Source organism: Anolis sagrei, chromosome 5 (genome assembly GCF_037176765.1).
Source record: "Anolis sagrei isolate rAnoSag1 chromosome 5, rAnoSag1.mat, whole genome shotgun sequence".
Lineage (NCBI taxonomy): Eukaryota > Metazoa > Chordata > Lepidosauria > Squamata > Dactyloidae > Anolis > Anolis sagrei.
The window spans coordinates 61103570-61125952 of NC_090025.1; the positions used below are offsets into that span (position 1 = coordinate 61103570).

At 38.0% G+C, this 22383-nt stretch overlaps 1 protein-coding gene across 3 annotated transcripts; it reads left to right on the forward strand.

Moving 5' to 3' along the window:
• Window positions 1-542: 542 nt before the first annotated feature.
• CEP44 (centrosomal protein 44) lies at window positions 543-20755 on the forward strand. Of its 3 annotated transcripts, none has more exons than XM_060778698.2 (12): window positions 543-643; window positions 4418-4545; window positions 4922-5069; window positions 7753-7899; window positions 9104-9211; window positions 10820-10987; window positions 13119-13289; window positions 13444-13653; window positions 17019-17094; window positions 18982-19106; window positions 19817-19854; window positions 20558-20755. In XM_060778698.2, exons 2-12 carry the CDS (start codon window positions 4457-4459, stop codon window positions 20604-20606), a joined length of 1329 nt encoding a protein of 442 aa, XP_060634681.2. In that variant the 5' UTR covers window positions 543-643; window positions 4418-4456; the 3' UTR covers window positions 20607-20755. The 3 variants fall into 3 exon arrangements, with proteins under 3 accessions (XP_060634681.2, XP_067324824.1, XP_060634682.2); XM_060778699.2 differs by lacking the exon at window positions 543-643 and adding an exon at window positions 663-713; XM_067468723.1 differs by lacking the exons at window positions 7753-7899; window positions 9104-9211.
• Window positions 20756-22383: the final 1628 nt, after the last annotated feature.

Consider the following 22383-nt stretch of genomic DNA (forward strand, 5'->3'; position numbering starts at 1 on the left):
GATATAGGTCTGTGTGGAAGAACCCTGGTTTATCTGAGTCCACACTGCCATATATTCCAGTTCAAAGCAGAAAATGTGGGATTTTATTCAGCTGTGTGGAAGGGGGCACAGAGGGAAGGAATAATACATTAAACTACACAGCTGTAAAACTAATGATCCAGATAATATATAAAACATATGCCTTAGGAAAAAAATATCTGATCAATACATGTAATCAAAATTATTAAACAAGGTCACACTAAAATTCCAACAAAACTTTAGATCTCCTTAACTGGTGAGCCTTTAAGGCCTTTAGCAACTTTATAAATATGCATTTACCTACATAATTAAACTGATTGGTCGCATTTATTTGTGATTTATGCCCAGTATAAGCTTGAATAATATGCATTATATTCCTGTAGTTTTTGAAATTAATATCTATCAGCCACATCAAACTTTCTTCCTTCCCAACTGTCCTTAAATGCTGGGGGCATGTGAATGAAACCTGCTCAAATCTCGGCAGAGGAAGATTTCTCGCGAGACCTCCGTGCTTTATACTCTCCCGTCCCCAAAGAATCTATGGAAGTCTCGCGATGATACGGCAAGCAACCATCGCGAGAAAGGTTTGAGTGTCGAGCGCGCCGTTCGACCCGCCGGAGGCAAGGTAGTTGAGGTGTTGTTTTGATGGGGCTCGCGTCTGTCAGTCAGGGAGTGAGTGAGTGATTCGGTGTTTGGTATGTAAAAGATGATGTGCTGTGTGCCAAATGCTCGGTGATGGCTGTGGCAGGGGCTTGCTGTCGTTAAATCTAGAAATACTGGATTCGGAGAGCCTTGTATTCCTGTCTCGCCATATGAGACGCCGGGGAACACAAACAAGACCTCCCTGTTTTCCCCGCCGGCCCATCTGTGTTCTTTGGGGCGTAATATAATAATAATAACACTTTATTTATATTCCGCCCTAATCCCAGAGGGGACTCAGAGCAGATTGCGCATATAAACAGACACAGGCAAACATTCAATATCTTGTTACAAAGAAATACAATGACACAAATACAGAGGCAAAGGCTTCTCCTTTCATTTCCGGCTCTGGAGGTGGTGCTCATCTCCGGCTCTGTGGGAGGTGCTTATCTCAATTTCCAAGCTATTTATTTATTTATCCTGTCAGTATTACATTGTATTACATTTTTAACAAACAGACAAAACAGAGTTTGCAAGCCGAGGAGTCTGCATTGTCCGTAGACACATCCTGGTCGTGTGGCTGGCATGACTGCATGGAGTGTCATTGCCTTTCCTGCTAGGTTGGCAGGAACTAGGGCTCACCCTGCCCCACGTATTCGAACTGCCAACCTTCAGATTAGTTCAGCAGCACTAGGTTTGCACAGATCATGATGATAAGGTTTGGTATTAATGTTAGGAGTGTAGACTCATATGATGGAGCTTATGGAAGAAACAGGAGCATTTATTCTTCTCCATTGTGTATTCTTCTCTATTATGTACTGGGGATCACAACCAGACACAGTGAAGACATCTGCCCTTGCACTATGCTACTCTGCTGCTGAGTATGTATGCCCAGTGTGGAACACATCTCACCACGCTAAAACAATAGATGTGGCTCTTAATGAGACATGCCGCATTATCACGGGGTGTCTGCGCCTTACACCACTGGAGTAATTACACTGTTTAGCCGGTATTGCACCACCTGACATCCGCCGGGAAGTAGCAACCAATAGTGAAAGGACCAAGGCAGTGACATCTCCAGCTCATTCCCTGTTTGGATATCAGCCAGCACGTCAACGACTTAAATCAAGAAATCGTTTTCTAAGATCTACAGAGACACTCGCTGGAATACCTCAGCAAGTGAGAATCCAAAAGTGGCAGGCTCAAACCCAGCACCTCAATCCATGGGTGATACCAGATGAGAGACTCCCCCCTGGGCACACAGAAAACTGAGCGACTTGGAAGATGCTGAACAGACTGTGCTCTGGCACCACGAGATGCAGAGCCAATCTTAAGAAATGGGGCTACAAAGTATGGAGAAGAGCAAACTACAGACCACCTCCTGCAATGCAACCTGAGCCCTGCCACATGCACGATGGAGGACCTTCTTGCAGCAACACCAGAGGCACTCCAAGTGGCCAGCTACTGGTCAAAGGACTTTTAATCAACTACCAAGCTTGCAAACTTTGTGGTTTGTTTGTTTGTTAAAAAATGCAATGCAACTGTTTGGTCTGCCCCTTACACGATAAATATGTTTGGTCTGCCCCTTACACAAATATAAATATGTATTATCTCAGATCCCAAGGATAAGAAAGTAGCTAAGTAGAAATAGGCTTAGATTGGCAGCTATTGGCAGCTATTTAGAGACTTTCCAGTGAATAGCATATGACAGGTTAATCACAGAAAAGAGACAGGCTGGCAGTGGCATAACATGGTGTTGTAGGATGGGGATCATCACCTGGCTTCAATGTCAGTTTGCCTTCCTTAAGTGATAAAGTTTCCTATTATTTTCTCTCCTTAAAACTGTATCAATTTGTGGTTAGAGCATTTGACTAGTACTCCGGAGACCCGGGTTTGAATCCCTCCTTTGGCCATGGAAGTCCAATGAGGCAAAGTCACACTCAGCCCTAGAAATCACAACACATAACAACCACAAATGTGTAGACCTGCCATGGAGAAGTGGATAAATACCATATTATCCTTTGTGTTTTGAAGCAAGAAACACCAACCCTTTGGACAGTACTAATTAAGGGTGCTTCTACATTGATAATGCAGTTTGATGCCACTTTAATTGCCATAGTTCGATGCGATAGAATCCTGGAAGTTGTAGTTTTCTGAGGCCTTTTTCCTGTTCTCACCAAGCTGCAGCTCTCAGGATTCCATATCCTTGAGCCATGGCAGTTTACAGGCCCTTCTACACAGCCATATAATACCCAGAGTATCTGCTTTCAACTGGATTATCTGGCAGCATAGACTCAGTTAATCCAGCTCAGAGCAGTTAATGTGGATTATATGATTTGATAACCTGGATTGTTTGGCAGTATAGAAGGGGCTTTCGTAGCGCCAATCTGCATTAACTCTACAGTACATGAACCTGTTGTTGTCTTAGGAGTATATTTTTAGAGGTAGCCAACGAGGCCTTACAGGAAAACAAGGTCTAAATAGCAATGCTTTCATTGCTTTAGAAAGCCTTTGGTTTTTTTTTAGAAAGTCCTCCCACCGAGGGCCCTTCCAGACAGGATCTGATCCCAGATTTTCTGCTTTAAACTGGATTTTATGAGGGCTCTTCCAGACAGGCCCTATATACAGAAGAGTCTCGCTTATCCAACCTTCACTCATCCAACATTCTGTATTATCCAACAGTCTGCTTCCTGCCTGGATTCACAGCTGTTTCAATACATTGCAATGTTTTCGTGCTAACTTAGTAAATATGATCATTATTACATAACGTTGCCATGTATTGAACTGCTTTCTCTGTCAATTTGTTGTAAAACACGATGTTTGGGTGCTTAATTTGTAAAATAACGTAATTTGATGTTTAATAGGCTTTTCCATATTATCCAACATTTTTGCTTATCCAACATTATGCTGGCCTTTTTATGTTGGATAAGATGTACCAGGATCTGATCCCAGGTTTTCTGCATATCCCAGATTATCTGGCAGTGGGGAGTCATATAATCCAGTTTAATGTAGAAAACCTGGGATCAGACCCTTCAATATAGGGCCTGCTTGGAAGGGCCCTGAGGCAAACAAGAATGTGGACCTTTACAGTCATATCCTAGGTAGACCTATAAGGCAATAATTGGCACTGAGTTCAGTAGAATTTGTTTCCGCGCTGTAGAATTGGAGTATGTAGTTTACAACACTAAAAATGACATTTGTAAGATTCCCTTTTTGTATAATAAACCTTTAAAAAGCTTTAAATGAGAACTACGCCTCTCTAAAAGGCAAGGTGTAAGAGCCAGTGTGGTGTAGTGGTTTGAATGCTGGACTATGACTTGGTAGAACATATTTAGGCAGATCATATTCTTTCAGCCTTAGATGAATGCAAAGGCAAGCTCCTGCAAAGAAAATCCTGAGATAAGTTCTCTTTAGGGTCCAAAAGAATTTGTTATGTCTTGTATGTGTTTGTATGCTTTCAGGTTGCCTATTTACTTACATATACTTTAATTAGGTTTTCTTAGGTAAGGAATGCTCATGAGGTGGTTTTGCCAATTCCTTTTCTATAATATAGCCATCAGTACAGTTTTTCTTGGCAGATTCCATTCCAAGTATTAACCCAAGGTCAATCCTGCTTATCTTCTGACATGGTGCTATTAATGTATTTAGGCAACTGTAGATAAAGATAGCTTTAGCTAGATTTGGCTTAAACTAGCTCTTTAGTTTGAATAAAATTGTAGCTGGGATATATCTTTGAAAATGCAACATTTTTCTGTTTTAGCCTATATTGAGCACTAATTAGAGTTAAAGGAATTATAACATGGCTACAGGAGACCTGAAAGGAAATCTACGTAAAATAGAGCAAGGTCTTCAGCATTTAAATTATCCCAAAGATGTGGATTATACAGGGTAAGTTGGAGGTTTGTGTCTGTTTTTTAACTTTAGGTGATACACCAGTTCTTTCCGTAAATGCACTTCATTTGCATTAAATCTGTGCTTTTAAAAGAGAAGAAATATCAATTATTAGCAGGAAAGTATTTTGCATCCCCTTTCTTTCCAGTTATGGGAGAAGGCGGCTTCACTCTCTATGTTGACATCACTGGAAATTTAATTATTTTTAAACTCGTCTTAATTTTTAAGCACTTTATAAAGGTAAACATTTTTACTGAATACTCTGTTACTAAGACAGTTTTTCCATCAAAAGAAAAAAAGAAATCAGATGTACTTCTTCTATTGTGACAAGATTTCAAGTTTTTATAATTATCACATTTTTCTGCCATTACAGTTTGGCAAAGGGTGATCCATCTGTGTTTTTGCATATCATCAGTTATTGTTTTACATCTTTCTCAACACGTATAACTGAACTGTTGGTGGAATCTGGTGTGGAACTAACAGCAAAGAATGATTTCCGTTTTATTGAAGCTGTTTATAAGGTATGTGTCACATAGGATGGTAATGGAGCATTGCTATTTGTTCTCAGTAACACAGATCTTTAAGTCTTGTGGTAGTTTGCAAAGCAAAAACAGGTCTGAGCTGCTAGTAGACTTATGGTGAAGTGTTCTTACAGATTTTATTATGTCTTCTTTTATAGACAACAATATAGTGAATCAGAGATGAAGAAAAGGGAATATGTATCTAAGTAAACATGGACTGAGGGATCCAAAAGTCTGGCTTGATCTTGATGACAAAGGCCCCTTCTACACTTCTATATAATCCAGATTAGCGAAGCATATAATCCACATTATCTGCTTTGAACTTGATTTCCTGAAGCCCCTTCTATACTGCCCTTATATCCCAGGATCTAATCCCAGGTTATCTGGCAGTGTGGACTCATATAATCCAGTTCAAAACAGATAAGCTGGGATCAGATACTGGGATAAAGGGCACTGTAGAAGGGGCCTCACGGCCCTTCCAGACAGGCCCTATATTCCAGGATCCGATCCCAGGTTTTCTGTTAATACTAGATTAACTGGCAGTGCAGACTCATATAATCTAATTTAAAGCAGAAAACCTGGGATCATATCCTGGGCTATAGGACCTTTCTGGAAGGGCCCTCAGTCTACGCTGCCATATAATCTAGTTCAAATCAGATAATCTGGATTGTATATGGCAGTGTAGAAGGGGCCTAAGGCAAAATTTATTATCCCTTCAGATTTTTTTTGTCGTGTCAGGAGCGACTTGAGAAACTGCGAGTTGCTTCTGGTGTGAGAAAATTGGCCGTCTGCAAGGATGTTGCCCAGGGGACGCCTGGATGATTTGATGGTTTTTTATCATCCTTGTGGGAGGCTTCTCTCATGTCCCCACATGAGGAGCTGGAGCTGATAGAAGGAGCTCATCCGCCTATCCCCGGATTCGAACCTGCGACCTGTCAGTCTTCAGTCCTGCCGGCACAGGGGTTTAACCCGCTGTGCCACTGGGGGCTCCACATCCCTTCAGATACTTTAACAACACAATAACCAAAGCAGACAAGGGAAAATAGGATCAGTATTCCACATCAGTTTACAAGTACTGCATTCAAAAATTCCTGTTCTATTGAAATAGTCAGTGTATTCCTGCCTATCCTAATTTCTCTACATGGTAATAAAAAGTTTCTGATATGTCAGTATCAAAATCTATTAATAAACTTCTGTAATCCAACCCAATCTGCCATGTTGATATTGGGATAGAAGAAGTGTGATACAGCGTCCACAAAATGTTTTGGAGATAAAATTGGTTTGTTTGAACAAGGATTAAAGTTTGGACACAAAGTATTTTTTTAAAAAACTTGGAATTATATTTGGTGTTTTCACTGTGTTCTCAGCTCTTGAAACAGATCTTCTGAAATGAAAAGTTCCTTAAATCACCACTTCTTAAATTATGGGTCCTTACCACAGTCACCTTAGCTTAATGTAGGAGTCCAAAAAAAAAAAAAAAAAAAGGGCCACAGTGAAAGTTTTCTGAACATCACCTAGTGGCTATTTTAGACATTTACATGAGTCTGTTATGCAGTGTTTCCAGTGGACTCTGCAGCAGATGCTTCTGCTGTAATTCATAGAGGAAAACCAGCCTGTTTAGCAAGCCTTGCACATGCTGATTTGTTCTCAGTAAATGTTTGATTTTATACCTATTTTCTGGCATACAAGACTACTTTTTAACCCAGGAAAATCTTCTCAAAATTCGGGGGTCGTCTTAAATGCTGGGGGTCATCTTATAGGGTAGGTGCTGAAACTTCTAAGCTAGACTGGAGAATCTGTGGTTTCCACATATGGTGCGGGGGGGGGGGGCTCAAAAACGACCCCAGCTGCATCCCTGCCATATCTGGTGACTGTATGAAAGCAGCTAGGATGGCACTGTACAAGTACCATAGAAGAAAATCCACTGACCAGGATTCGTGGAAAGAAGTGACTTAATATGGCCCTGATGATGGGAGGGGGGGGGGTGTTTCACTGGGAAGGTGTAAGTGAAGGGAGGAGCAAGCTGCAGGCGTCCAGGACATCTAGGTTATGGAAAAAAAGAGATAGAGAGGTGCTGTACCCAGAAAAACACGCCTCTTTCACCTGTCTCGCCTGCCCTTGTATCCTATTACTGTACCTCCTTCTCTGCCTCTCAGATCTTGCTCCCGAGGACTGCAGTGAAGCGGCTCAGGCACGCATGTGCGAGATCTGAGAGGCAGAGAAGGAGGCATGGTAATAATAATACCATATTGAAATCAAATTGGATGTTTTTTTAAAAACATTATTTGGTGTGCATTGGAAGAGGGGTGGTCTTATACGGCGAGTATATCCCAAACTCTATATTTTAACTGGAAAAGTTGGGGGTCATCTTATATGCCCAGTCATCTTATACACCGGAAAATGTGGTACCTGTACCTCAGGCCAAAAGTGGTGACGAGTAGAAAAGTTTAAGAAACCCTGCCTTAAAGCAACCTTCAAGTGTTGGTTAGTTTTAGAATATAATAAAAAAAACTGGCAGCACCTTTAAAACTGGATTTTATTTTAGCATGAAGCCTACTTCTTTGGATTAATTACTGAGTCATAATAAAGCTTCAGATATAGGATATTCATTCAGTATTGAAATAGAACAAAAGCTAACTCCCCCCCCCCTTTTTTTTTTTTTTTTTTTTGTTTTGCTTTGCAGCTTCTCCGTGATCAATTTCAGTATAAGCCAATCTTGTCGAAACAGCAATTTCTCCAGTATGGCTTTGCAGAGCGAAAAATACAAATTGTTTGTGACATTATTAGTTTGGTCTATAAAAGACATAAAGAACTGAGTAATGTGAATAAGGTAATAATGTTATTGAGTTTTTTAAAAGTATTCTGGAAAAAGAAAAAATCTATAAAAAACTACAATTGAAAATTAATGAAGGTGGCCAATTGAAACATTTGCAGCCACCTCCAACAATCTTTCTCCCACCCTGGACATTCCACAGATATATAAACCCAATTTTTCTAGTTTCCAACTGACCTCACAACCTCTGAGAATGCCTGCCATGGATGCAGGCAAAACATCAGGAGAGAATGCTTCTGGAACATAGCTATACAGCCCAAAAACTTACAACAACCTTTTTTTAAAAAAATAACAACCATACAATTGATATTTAATTCTGTTTTAATGTTTGTATATTTGTAGATTTTAAATTGTATTGAAATCCTTTTAGTGTAAGCCGCTTTGAATCTCTTTTGTGGAGAGAAAGTGGGGTATATAATCATCATCGTCATCTTAGTTTTTGCTGAGCTGTGAGAAAATGCACTAATGGTTAATGTCTGAAAGCAGACTAAGTGATCAAGAAAGTTATGCCATGTTCTGAAAATAGATCACTTCACTTTGTCAAGCAGAAAGAATAAGCATTCACTTAAAAAAAAAAATAACAGGAGAGGGAGATTTCCCACATTGATTCATTGCTAATTTTACTGCATTAAACTTTGTCGAATAGGCACATTTTTGAGCTACAACTAATGATAGGTTTTTTTGTTCATTTTCTGCAACTCCATTTTTATCATCATGAACATCTAAAAATGAAGGTGTTCCTGGCTGAGGCAAGCTTTCACATCAGTTTATTTTTTGATTTCATGTGAGTGTTTCCAAAAATAGGCCACTTATCTATGTCTTGCAAACGAGAGGGGAATCTGAGGCAGATGAGTAGCAAAAGGAACTGACAGTTTTGACTCACAGCTACTTTCATACTGTGTTGCAGTTTGCTCGGCAGAATCATGTATTGCATTGTTACACACAATTCAAAATCTCTTTCCAACATCAAGTATGCTTACAAATATTTAGTGGAAGGGAGAATAATGACCTCTTAACGTTATATGAACACCTTGACATAAACATTTTGTTTATCATTCTCAGTCATTTTTTCAGCTTTTCCTTTTCTTGGGGGAGAAAGTTTATGTAAAAACGATTCAGAACTCTAGCTTTTAAAGAATGCATTCCTTGCCACGTTAAAAGAAGTATCACTAATATAAACTGAATTTTTTATACATTTTAGGTGAAATCCCAAGCAAAAAGGAGAGCTTCTTCTATTAAACCACAGCAATATGTAGACTTTTCTAATCAGCTCGAAGTTACCACTATCTATGCTATGGATTTTCAGCAGGTAGGATTACTTGGGAGTATTTTAGAAGTCTTTTTCAAAAGGTAGGACTACTTGGAAGTATTTTAGACTTTTGTACTATAAATCTCAAAGCATCCTGGAAGATGAAAACTAGAGAAGTACATTTGTTGACTCTAACCATTTAAAAATTAATGTGAAAAAAACAGCTGAGGCCGTTACTAGTTGCAGTAGTAAAGAACAGGGAAGAGCAATGCAGTTTTTTGAGTTACATATGTTACATACGTTCAGACTGTGTTATATTTATTTACTTATTTATTTATTTACTGCATTTATATCTGGTCCTTCTCACCCTGAGGGGACTCAGGGCAGCTCACAAAAATGGCACAATTCAATGCCTTATATACATTCATAGGCTAAAACAAAACATATACATTAAAATCACTAATTAAAACATATAATTTAAAAACAAAAATATTAATTTTTTAAAATATGAAAACGGTATACAAATAAATGTTTTAGAAATAGACGCAGGTACAAGGATGCTACATAGAGTCTTTAGTGAATGCTTGGCAAATCCTAAATGATTTTAAATTCACTGCTCTGAACCTTGAAGCAAGTGAAAGCATTTAGAGCCAGTACCCGTGAACATAGTCAGGTTAAGGCCAAACAAAGATGGAGCCTTGCTAAATGTAGTGGGCCGTCACCTGGATTGCCAGCAGTTAATGTGGAGTAAGTCCGTAGTTGCTTTTTTTTTTTTACCATGTAGCTTTATTTACTTTTTATGTATACATAATGGAGTCCTCGATGACACAATGGGTTTAACCCTTGTGGTGGCAGGACTGCTGACCGAAGGTCAGTGGTTTGAATCCGGGGGAGCGAGGTGAGATCCCATCTGTCAGCTCCAGCTTCCCATGCAAGGACATGAGAGAAGTCTCCCACAGGATAGTAAAACATCCGGGTGTTCACTGTGAAACGTCCTAGCAAACGGCCAATTCTCTCACATCAGAAGCGACTTGCAGTTTCTCAAGTCACTCCTGACACACACAAAAATGCATGCATACAACTAGCCTGAGAAGTTTTTTTTAAAAAAAAACTCATCCTCATAAGTTTCTAAAGCAGGTAATCTGCATGTGGTTTATTGCTCACTGGATCAAGATATCAGCAGAACTACTACTCCTGAAAAAGTCAGTTCTAGATCTCACCAGTATGTGGCTCTCCATATGTTTTAGGATATAGCTCCTATAACCCATGCTTTCTGGGAACAGATGTCCAAAGTTATAAGAGGGAGTGCCAAAGGTTTCCCAAACTCGATCTGTAGATGTGTGATTGATAGTGAATCAAAATTTGGACCTGGTCCTTAGGCTTGAGAGTCTTTGTCTGTGTTCTTCTTTTATCTTTTCTAAGTACCTGTATTTTTCAAGGGTCAGTTCAGTGTATTCCATAAGTCAATGTTTCTCAAATTCTGCTACTGCAAGTGTTTTGGATGTCAGCTCCCAGGAATCCCAGCCAGCTTACCAGCTGTTAGGAGTTGTGGGAGCTGAAGTCCAGAACGTTTGGAGGAGTTTGAGAAACACTGCCATAAGTGGTTTCAATTAGTGAGTAGCTTGCTATTTTTATGTTGCAACACACTGTGCTCTTATGGTTTTTTAGGGTGTTTCACTTACAAAGGAACCTGAAGAACGTTCTAGGCATCTAATTAGCACATGGATTTCTGAAGATGGCTTCAGGAAAGTATTGGAGGAAGGCAAAACAGAAGCTGTCAGTATGGGTGATAGCTTGGATCATGTAGCTGATAGGTCGGACCGTCTATATGAACAGGTAGGACTGCTTTAATAACTTTCCCATTATTTTTCTGTTGAAATATAATCGAAATTTTTATTTAACAGAAAGAGTGCACATGACTATGTTCAGATGAGCAGAGCATTTGTGCATGAATGTTATATAGTCTAAATATATATGGAATTTGTTTCCAAGAGGTACCAAATTCAAAAGAAGAAAACAAAAATGAGTTATAGATGGCAATACATTGCTAGCTGAGAGTAGAATATTATGTACATATCAAAACTATAGAAATATATCAAATCACTTCAGTACAGCGCCTGGAAAGCTGCATTTTATAGCAAAAGAATGCATATCCTCAACATTTTTTTAGATTCCCGTAAAAAAAATTGTTTGGCTGGATTTGATACCTTTTGGAAACAATATCCACATATATATTTTACTAGATTAGGTATCTGATGATGCTGGGTTAGGTATTTTGTAATTATAAATATAAGAAGTCATTGTTTGGTTTTGGATTGTATGAATGGTCGTGTTAGAAATATGTATGTCTCTCTGGATGTAGGATGCCCATTGAAGTTCGTTTGGATGTGGGTGGAATACATCTCTCTTTATCCTTGGTCTCTCTCACACACCACAAACCACACTATTAAGTGAAGTTGGTCTTGATGGTTATGTGTGCCAAGTGTGGTTCAGATCCATTGTCAGTGAGGTTCACAGTGCTCTCTTGATGTGGGTGGACTATAACTCTCATCCAGGGTCAACTCCCCCAAAAGACCACCAGTACTTAAAGTTGTTCATGATGGGTATGTGTGCCAGGTTTGGTCCAGATCTATCATAGGTGGGAGGACTCTCTGGATGTGGGTGCCATCTTCAAAGATACATGCAAACATGTATAGATAGATACTAGATAGATAGATAGATAGATAGATAGATAGATAGATAGGTACATAGATACATACACACACACTTTTATTATATACAGATAGATAGATAGATAGAATATCTATCCCGTATCTTGGGAAGCCTGACTTGGCCATGGTAGTCCACGCTCTGGTTACATCCCGTATACACTACTGCAACATGCTTTACGTGAGGGTTGCCTTTGAACACTATCCGGAAGCTTCAAATGGTCCAACGGATGGCAGCCAGATTGTTAACAGGAATGGTGCTCAGGGAGCATACAACTCCTCTGCTGCGCCAGCTCTACTGGCTGCCAGTCTGCTACCGGGCACAATTCAAAGTGCTGACTTTAGCCTATAAAGCCCTAAACGTTTCTGTCCCAATTTACCTGTCCGAACGCATCTCCCCTTATGAACCATCTAGGACTTTAAGATCGTCCGGGGAGGCCCTGCTCTCAATCCTGCCTTCATCACAAGTACATTTGGTGGGGACGAGAGACAGGGCCTTCTCTTTGGTGGCCACTTGGTTATGGAACACCCTCCCTAAGGAGATTAGATCGGCTCCCTCACTCTTAACATTTCAGAGACAAGTTAATACATGGTTATATGAGCAAGCATTTACGAATGCAGAGTAACTGACATAGGAAACAGAATAACTCAACAATGGAATTTGGACAACTTTTTTAACTAGGAGACGCTGATGATGGTGCTGGTTTTTATTGTTTTTATTGTGGTTTAATATTGTTTTAATGCTTAGTCTGTATTTTGCTATTATGTGTACTGACTTGTTGTAAACTGCCTTGAGTTGCCGATAGGCTGAGAAAGGCAGTATACAAGTATAGTAAATATAGTCTGTAATGTACCCACGGGAAGCTGCTCTACCAAATTGAATATGGCATTATCGCTGTGTGATGCAAGAGAAAAAACAAGAGGCCAAAATTGCCTCTGCCCTTCCAGTCCGCCAGATATTTTGGACTACAGTTCCCATTGTCCCTTGACATATGATCTGTTGGGTGGAATTTCTGGGAAAACTGTTGGGGAGAAGGAGGTGCTATCAAATATTTCCCACATCTGATCTGTGTGGAATCAAAAATTAGGGCTTGGCCCTTAGATTTGAGGTCCTTTGTTCGTCTTTTTGTTTGGTCTTTTAAAACTAACTGCACAGTTGAAGTCTTTCATATTCTTCAAGTGTTTGAAGTTAGTCAGTGAGTTGCTCTTGTTTTGTTTGTTTGTTTGTTTCAACACCCTTTGCTGTTCCTTTTTCATAGAATACCCCACTTACAAGGAATCCTGAAATCGAATGTTCTAGCAGTCTAACTTGTACTTATACACCTGGAGCTACTGTCAGAGAAGTTTTGGAGGAAGAAGGAATGAAAGCCGTCGGTGTGGCTCATAGTTTGGACAGTGGTGCTGATAGGTTGGGTAAAGAATGCAAACAGGCAAGGCTGCTTTTAAGTCTCTTCTTCATTATTTTGCTGCTGAAATTAAATGGAAAAATAGTATATTTTTGCATGGAGACCTCTTCACACGTTGACACATTAAGACATTATAAAAGTTTAAAGCTTGAATAAATGACACAATAATTATTTTCAGAATATGAAGGATAACAGTGACATAGAAAAACTAAAGAGCCAAATTGCTGAACTGGAGGAAAAGCTTAATAAACTAAAGTGGGTGGAAGACAAGCTTCAGGCTTTAGAAGAGAAACTGCAAGGAAAGATTACTGTCGATGAGAAAGACTGGAATAATCTATTGAGCCGAGTCCTGCTTCTTGAAACTCAACTGTTACTTCATTCCAAAAAGGTATGTTTTGCTATTAGCATTCCTTTTCAGTTAATAAGAGGGCCTGTATCCTATTGTTTATCCCATCTAGAGGAGACTAATTGAATTATTTAGATTTACCTACATATTGGCTCACTGTGTAACAATTTATCAGTCTTTTTTATTTAATAAAATTCTGCATAAAATAGAAATTACATAAGATCTATGACATATATTACAAACTAGAGAGAAACAAAATACAACAAAACAGCGACAAACACCATATCAACACTACGTAGATATATAATAAATACAGTAATTTAGAAAATGAAAAAAGAAAAGTTAAATCACTTTAAACTACCTTTTCTACAAGTCTAATCTTACTTTTAAACTTTTGCCTCTTTGTACTTAAAATGTGTCACACTTCTATATATTTTATCATATTAATTGATAAAAGCAACAGTCATCAGATCACCGTCCTTGCAGATGGCCAGTTCTTTCTCACCAGAAGCAACTTGCAGTTTCCAAGTCACGCCTGACATGAAAAAAAAAATCAAATTGAAAGTCTTCAAACAGTTGCATATTGGATAATAATTGAAATTCATAACTCTCCCTCAATTGCTGTTCTTTAATTTTCATAGTATACTCTCCTTGGCAATTTACCAACATATCTAGATATGTTAATCACTTTGTCAGTTAATTCTTTTCTGTAAAATGCTTTTGTTGGAAGTCTTAGCAGCATTTCCTGGTGTAATCTTGGCCTGATCTTTTTCCGTAGTCTCGTTAATGTCTTTTATGATAACCAGTTTTGTATTTTAAAAGAAATAACATTCTAGATAACACATTCATTTTTATAATTTAGATTCTGCCCAACAGAGATAGGTTTAACACTTTTGCTTCTTTCTTCTTGCCATGTAATAATTGAATAGTTCTCCTCTAATTGGAACTAACTAATAGTATTTCAGTATAGGAGTGTAAAAACATTTACTTTGTTGTTTTAAGATGGTATGTGGATTCGCAATGTCCTTCATAATCTGTAATTCCAAATGTCTTTCTTAGGACGTTATCAGATGCAGGGAGAGGAGTGTCTTCTCCCTCTTTTCTCTGCTGCTGGAACGGAGTCCCACTGAGCCCATCACATGATGCAGGGCTACTTCCGTTTCAGCAGCAGAGAGAAGTGGAGCCCAAAGGACTCGGGTGTTTTCCAACTCCTCATTAAAGAGGAGAAGAGGAAGCGGGGAAATGATGTGGGAAGAAGACGGACCCCAATGGGAGGGAATAACCTGATGGTTCCCTCCAATGTCCCACGCTTTCCCCTTGCCCATCAGATAAGGTCCTTAATCTTTATTTTCCACCCGAAGTTACTGATTAGTTGCCAGCCATTAAAAACTGTTACAGAGTTACTGTCAATGTGCTAGCAATTTGTGATTGTGTTATAAGCAACGGGTGATAATTTTGTATAGCAAAATGTAACAGATTCCTTGTTAAATTTGTTGAATTTAAGAAGTCGCCCATTTATGTTTACCTTTTTATTGTTAAGTTGTTATATTCTAGTCAGGCTTATATTTTTGTATGCATGATCATTTGTTAGTTCAAAGTCCAAGTTTATTTGATGCTTAGACTATAAGTCTTACACATATAAGGCAAACACTGCAAAAAGATACATCTTGTGAGTAATCACAGGGTTAGTATCCGCCAAAAGGTAGAAAATCTTTTCTGACACCGTATTGAAAGAGATAAAGAATAGGCCCCAGGATTTTAATTCTTGGCTCAGAATACAGAGGGCAGGAAAACAAATAGTGAGGCAAATCCTCAATTTCCTGGGCCCGGCAAACACATAAACAAAGAGCCAGAGTGGTGCCTGTGTATCTTTGAAAACAAAGGGCAGTGAAGGCTTGCCTAAGTTTTGGAAATGTGAACCTAGACAGGTAGACAGGTATCATTTGTTAGTTGCATTGGCCATAGATTATGGTTCATAACATTTTTTTATAGTTTCGGTATTTGTCCATGTGTATGAGATAGCCCATATTTGTTTGTGCTTTCACATAATGTCTTCAAGAAGGTGCATAGTGACATCTACTGGAAGACAAAGGTGGTGTCTTTTTTTGAAAAAGTCTTTCTGAAACAGAAGCGTACTGAAAGTAACTTATTTTATTTTAGGTTAGGTACTCTAAGTTGTTTTGAGGTTATGTGTACCTTCTAACCACTTAGGGAAAGCTTTTAATCTCATTAAATTGGGGGTGGTCAAGCGTAGCCTCTCTGGACATTAAGAGGCTAGGTACAGCTTGCAGTTTGTCAGAGTTTGTTTGAAACCAAATGGATGTAGTGGTAATTTTTGTCATAAGTATTTGGGTAAGTCAGGAAACAGTTCTCTTAGGCTCAGTAAATACTATTGTTTGTACAATTGTTGCTTGTCCAGTTTTAGGGGGAAATATACTACAATCCATCCATCCATCCATCCATTCATATTCCACATTTTCCCCAAAACCAGGACTCAAAGCAGTTTACCAAAACAAAAATTCAAGAAATCTAATGGGTGCTTTGCATGTTTCCTATATATCTTAATCAAGACTTATTTTCTTCATTCCTTGAATTTTATCCAGCTTAAATTGTTCAACCAGTTGCATTCCCCGTGCCTTTAGTCATTTACTATTATATTGAAATGTGTGTGTTATTTTGGAGGAATATTGGTTCTTTGAAAACAATTAATTCTTTGAAAACAATGGATTCCCAGTCCTGAGACGTTATAATGGAAGAAATGCCTGGCTGTTTTAGCATTCTATGATTTAGGCTAGAACTACCAGCAAAGCATTGAACAGGAAGAACATACAATGCCTTCTCATACAGGTGCACATCTGTAGATCTTAATTATCAATGTGTTTGTAGGCATCTAGTGTTAAGTAAAAAAAACAACAACTTTTGTTGCTATAGAACAGGACTTCTACTACAAGAAATACATCTGTGGAACTCAACCTTTGGGTTATGAAATATAAACAGTGAGGCCAAAATTGGATGATATTCTTAGACATGAGTGAAGTCTTTCCCTTCTGCTGCAGCCCTTTATGGCATCGGAAACATACTCCAGAGAGTTTTTCAGCCCACTAGAAATTACTTTTAGGTTAAAGGGGAAGTTGCTGGAGGGAGACCAAATTGCTAATTCTCACAGAAACCAGAAGGATAATAACAGAACTACACTTAAATAAGTGGAGTGAGAAACAAATAGCTAGCTACAATTTTTTTTTCTGCCAAAGGATTTGGCGTAGTCTAAAGAACATGATTTGATTTTTAAATGTAACCATAGTTTGTCTTCTTTGGGTATTGCCATAATCTGTAGTTGGAGAGGAAAAAACTGGCACATATGAGCTTTTGATCTCTTCTTCATTAAATGGAATGGCTTATAATTTCAGGTTGATTTATCTATAGACTTAAATAACATGGATGAAGAAAATATCTCCACCAGTAATGTGACTTCGGTTTCTCCAGGTGGGTATTCCATGCAGTTTTTCTTGATTTACTTTTAAAGCAATAATGTAATGTAGTCTTTTAAACTGGTGTCATGTCCTAATGTGATCTAAACAAATAAAATTGTACTTATTCTAGAGGACAACACATCTATGATTCTGCTTTGTTTTTGGGTGTTGCTCTCTTGCCATCTAACATGGTCTAGATATACTAAATCCTGTTTAGATATTGAAACTGACCTCAGCCTGTTTGTTGTTGGCAACCATTTTATCCCTTAATAGGGTGGTAGTTGTTTTTCATTCTTATTCTGTTTAAATCCATATTACATAATCATATCTGTTAGGATTGTCTAGTTTTATTTTTTCTTTAATTCCTATTTGGTATTAAGTTTATAGTAATGGTCTTATATCTTCTGTGATGTGACATGTTTTGATGTAATCGATTATACGTGTTCTTGTTAGCATTGAATGTTTGCCACATGTGTTGGAAACTGCCCTGAGTCCCTCCGGGGAGAATTTTTGGCAGATTTGTAAGCCTCTTAGAGTCCCCTCTCAGGTCAAGAAAAGTGGGGTAGAAATGAAGTAACTAAATAAATAAATAAATTTAGTTTTCTATAACTGTTAGGATGCTGGCTAATTCTTTTTCAGCTTTGTTAATGTGGGTTTTTCTTATCTAAAAAGAACATCATACTGGCTTGGTAAAATTAAGTTCATAAAGTTCAGAGAAATTCCTTTTCCCTACTTTGTTACTGCTAACAAGGGCCCCTTGTTATCGTTTTGAGACTTTTTCCTTAAATATGTATACTATACCGGCCAAAGCTTGTCGGTAACAAAATTAATCTGTGGGCCTTGTCCCTTCTGCTCTGACCTATGTTGTTTATCATTCCAATATTTTTCTAACCTCATCTGCAAGAGACATATTTAAAACTTTGTATCACATTACCCAGAAAAAGTAGAACATATTACCACTTCCTCTTCCATAATCTCTAAAACATATTAACTGAGTCCAGCTCATTCCTAGCCTACAAGTGGGAATTGATTTATCATATGTTATATTACAGCTGCTGTTTGTTTGTTTGAGGTTCACCATTAAGAATGATCTTTTACATAATACTATGTTTTCTTGCTGTAGAACAAATATAGCTATTGTATCTTTATAGGAATTTGACCTTTGGAGTTTTCTTTTTTTCTCTTGGATAATCTGTAAAAAAAAATTTGGATACTGTCAAGCTCAGAATTGAATTTCCAAAGGATTGAACACTAGATGCCATTTTTGTTATCCATAAAGACGATTTAAATATTTTTAATTAACTGAGTAGGAGCCTCCGATGGCGCAGTGGGTTAAACTCTTGTGCCGGCAGGACTGCTGATGAACAGGTCAGCGTTTTGAACCCGGGAAAAGTGTGTTGAGTTCCCTCTTTCAGCTCCAGCTCCCCATGTGGGGACATGAGAAAAGCCTCCCACAAGGATGGTAAAACATCAAACATCCGGTTGTCCCCTGGGCAGTGTCCTTGCAGATGGCCAGTTCTCTCACATAAGAAGTGACTTGCAGTTTCTCAAGTCATTCCTGACACAAAAAATAAATTGAGTAAGCATTGACTACAAGCTCTTTGAAAAATATTTTTATGAAAATCATGACTTCGTGAATTATGGCATCTGCATCAACTGCATTGATGGCAATTATGATAACATTAATGACATCTGTAGATAGGTTTAGCTGATTGTTTTTATGGTGTGATTGCAATGCATGGTTCCAAAACATGGCTATGAGATAAATGTCTTAAAACTTTGCTAGTTCTTTTCTATAAATGTTTTTGTCAATATGTATTGTAAATCAAACCCTTTTATTACTGACATGTTGCAAGAGAGCAGAATGGCAAAGTTGATCTTTAAAATGAATGCTTCACAGATAAAGAAAAGGAGGAGCTGCCAGAGAGCCTTCACCAGTCATCTGGATACAGTTCACAATTATCTGCCGAACCATCTCCCAAAGCCACAGCCATTAATAACCACGGTCTGTCAGAAGCTTCAGAAGTAAGTAGAAATGTAGAGCTTGTTTCCAAACAGTACCAAATCCATCTAAACAATTTTTACAGGAATCGGGGAAAAATTGTGCTGAGAATATGTATGCTTTTGTATAATTATACAAAATAATTATATTTTTTTTGTCTGGCTACATATGTTCAATTTATTGATGTCAGGTTTAATCTATTGATGTTAGGCTTAATTTGATGTTAGATTTTATATTGTTTTCATATGTGGAATTATACGTCGGTATTTGTTTGTTTTATTGAGGCATTACAATTTTGGAGTTGTATGGTGGAATCCGCCCTGAGTCTCCCTGGAGAGATAAGGACATAATACAAATAAAGTTTTATTATTTATTTTTATTATTTTGCTGTAAAATGCAGTGTTCTGAGCCTTGTACCAAAGTGATTTGATCCTTTTGATAGTTTTGATCTGTACGTAATATTCTACTCCTACCAAAAAAGATGCTGTTACTTATAGCTCATTTTTCTTTTCTTCTTCTTCTGTACTTTCTAAAAACAAACTCTGCAAATTCGCAGATGTTTATTGATCTGTTCTTACAAAGGTTTAGAGTAAAACATGTTTGTTTTTCCCTCTCAAGGTGTTCCTGATAAAATAAGTGGTTGGGCATGTTTGTTTCTACCTGTGTATATTTGAACTTTGAAAAACATGGACTTTGAAGAATACATTTTAATCTGTTGCCTTCTAAATTACAGGATGCAACAATACAACGAATGGAAAGAATAAGCAAAATGTAAGTATCGGGGGGGGGGGTGAAGCAGGTCAGATTTATTTCTCAGCAGGGAATTGTTTTGGTTTAAAACATCTATAGAAAGTACATGTGTTTTCTAAACCTCAAAGGTCTTTGCATCAGGTGTGGCATTTCCTTTAAGACTGTACAGGATAATAAATCCAGCAACAGTTCTGTGTTTGTCAGATGAGTCAGTATTTTTATTTCAAAAATGCAACTTTAGGTGAGTTCACTGGTAGCTCTTAGAGATTAGAGTGCTGATTTAATTTATTCGATATTAGGTTTTCCTATCAATGGCTTTAAAAAAGGAAGTAATATTTCTCTTCAAACTTAAAAATGTTTGATAGAAACACATGGCACTTCTGAACTAACTAAAACAGCACTTTGAAGTAGTCTGTCTGGGAAACTTCGCCTTATTTTTTCCACTTGTGTGTAATTCTATTTTAGATTATCATTTAGATGTTTTAAAAGAACGTTTTAATCCAAATTGGCTTCCTAACGCGATGTTTAAAATGTTAATGATGAAAGTAAAATGTGCTTGACCTGTTTTTTAAACGTTAATCTTATTTCTGTTCTGCCTCTTCAACCTATAAATATCTTCAATATAAATAGGGGGGAAATCCATTAGGTGCTTATTTAATGTCACTTCTTTGTAAGAGGCCAATTTGGTTTGGCCTATTTAACCTATTTGCTATAATATCTCTAGGATTGAAGAAACCTCGGAGCTGTTGAAGACCTCAAGTAACACCTCTTAAGAGTATTCTGCTTTACGCAGCCAGCTATCTGAAAGCAATTACATGGGTCTGTAAATTTTTTAAGCTGTTTGATTCCTTTTGTGATCTTTTTTGTGCCTGAAATTATTTAAGATTTTCCTTTTAATGAAAATAAATATTTTGTCATATTTTGTCATTGGTTTAATTTTCACCTAGCCACTTCTGACTATTTTCTGTGCAAATAACATCTGTATGCAAGTGAAATTGTTCCTGTTCCTTTACTCTATTTTGGTATTGACATTTGCTGGCACTGGGCGAAGTAATATGTTTTTTAAGAGGGCAGGCTCAAGGACCGTGCTTTACATCCTGTTGGAAATACTCCAGCTGGGACTCGCATATTGCACCCAAGAGAATTGTGTACATACCATCGTGCCATCTGTAAAGCTGTACAAGACTTAATGAAAACTCAAGTACACATATTGTAAATGTGTCCTTTTAAAGTTCTTTTAAAAAAACCTTCATTCTTGGTTCAAAAGCACCTACCCTTACCCTATTGTAGCTTCCATTCATACTGACAAAGTGAAGGCCATTTTGATCCCAAACATTAAAATTTATAAGTGACGCCAGAGACTTTGACTGGGAAACGTGTTGAGCGTTTTAGTGCTGTATTACCTGACACGTTTTAAGAGCGGCGGCACAGATGGAGGCCATCCAGTCTGTATACAAAGATACACAACACTTTTTATGATTCGAAGTCATATAAAATGACTCTTCAGAGACGAACATTTATTTAAAACAACTATAAAAATGATATACTCGGGTGAAACACAGGAGTTGGGGAGAGGAAGGCACTTGATGTATTTACATTCTAAAATACTGTGTACCTGTGTGTTACACAGGAAACTTTTTAATCAGAAAGTGTGTTAACCTTATGTCCATCAGTTTTTAATGGCGCAGTGTACAGATAATGAGAAAACAGCTCTTCCTTTTTGTTGTAAAATATGATTGATTTCATAACCTTACACTGTCTTTTAATACAATATGCAAGAACTACACTAAACAGTGTGTATAAATTGAAAAATTCTTGCTCATTAAAATCAGTCCCCTCAACATTCTCTATCACAGTGTTTCTCAACCTTCCTAATGCCGCAACCCCTTAACACAGTTCCTCCTGCGATGACTCCCAACCATAAAATTATTTTCATTGTTATTTCAATAACTATAATATTGATACTGTTATGAATTATAATGCAAATATTTGATATGCAGGATGTATTTGAATCCTGGTAGGGTTGGAGTAGATTGATTTTGTCATTTGGGAGTTGTAGTTGCTGGGATTTATAGTTAACCCACAGTCAAAGAACATTCTGAACTCCACCAATGATGGAATTGAAACAAACTTGGCACACAGAACTCTCATGACCAACAGAAAATACTGGGAGAGTTTGGTGGGCATTGACCTTGTGTTTTGGAGTTGTAGTTCACCTATATCCATAGAGCAATGATAGATCTGGACTAAAATATCAAACAATGATAGATCTGGACCAAACTTGACACAAATACTCAATATTCCCAAATTTGAACACCGGTGGAGTTTGGGGAAAATAGACCTTGATATTTGGGATTTATAGCTCACCTAGAATCAAAGAGCATTCTGAACCCCACCAACGATAGAATTGGGCCAAACTTCCCACACAGAACTCCCATGCCTTGAAGGGACTTGCTGACACGAGCCTCCCTCCAGCCTCGCATGCTCTCCCTCTCCTGCACATGTGCACCATGCTGCCATATGCCAAGCATGCCTGCTCTCCCCTTCCCA

Bases quoted from the DNA above. Each gene is read 5' to 3' on its own strand.
- CEP44 (XM_060778698.2), top strand. From the start codon at position 4,457: ATGGCTACAGGAGACCTGAAAGGAAATCTACGTAAAATAGAGCAAGGT. The intron at 4,546-4,921 runs GTAAGTTGGAGG...CTGCCATTACAG, and splicing joins AAAGATGTGGATTATACAGG to TTTGGCAAAGGGTGATCCAT. The intron at 9,212-10,819 runs GTAGGATTACTT...ATGGTTTTTTAG, and splicing joins ATGCTATGGATTTTCAGCAG to GGTGTTTCACTTACAAAGGA.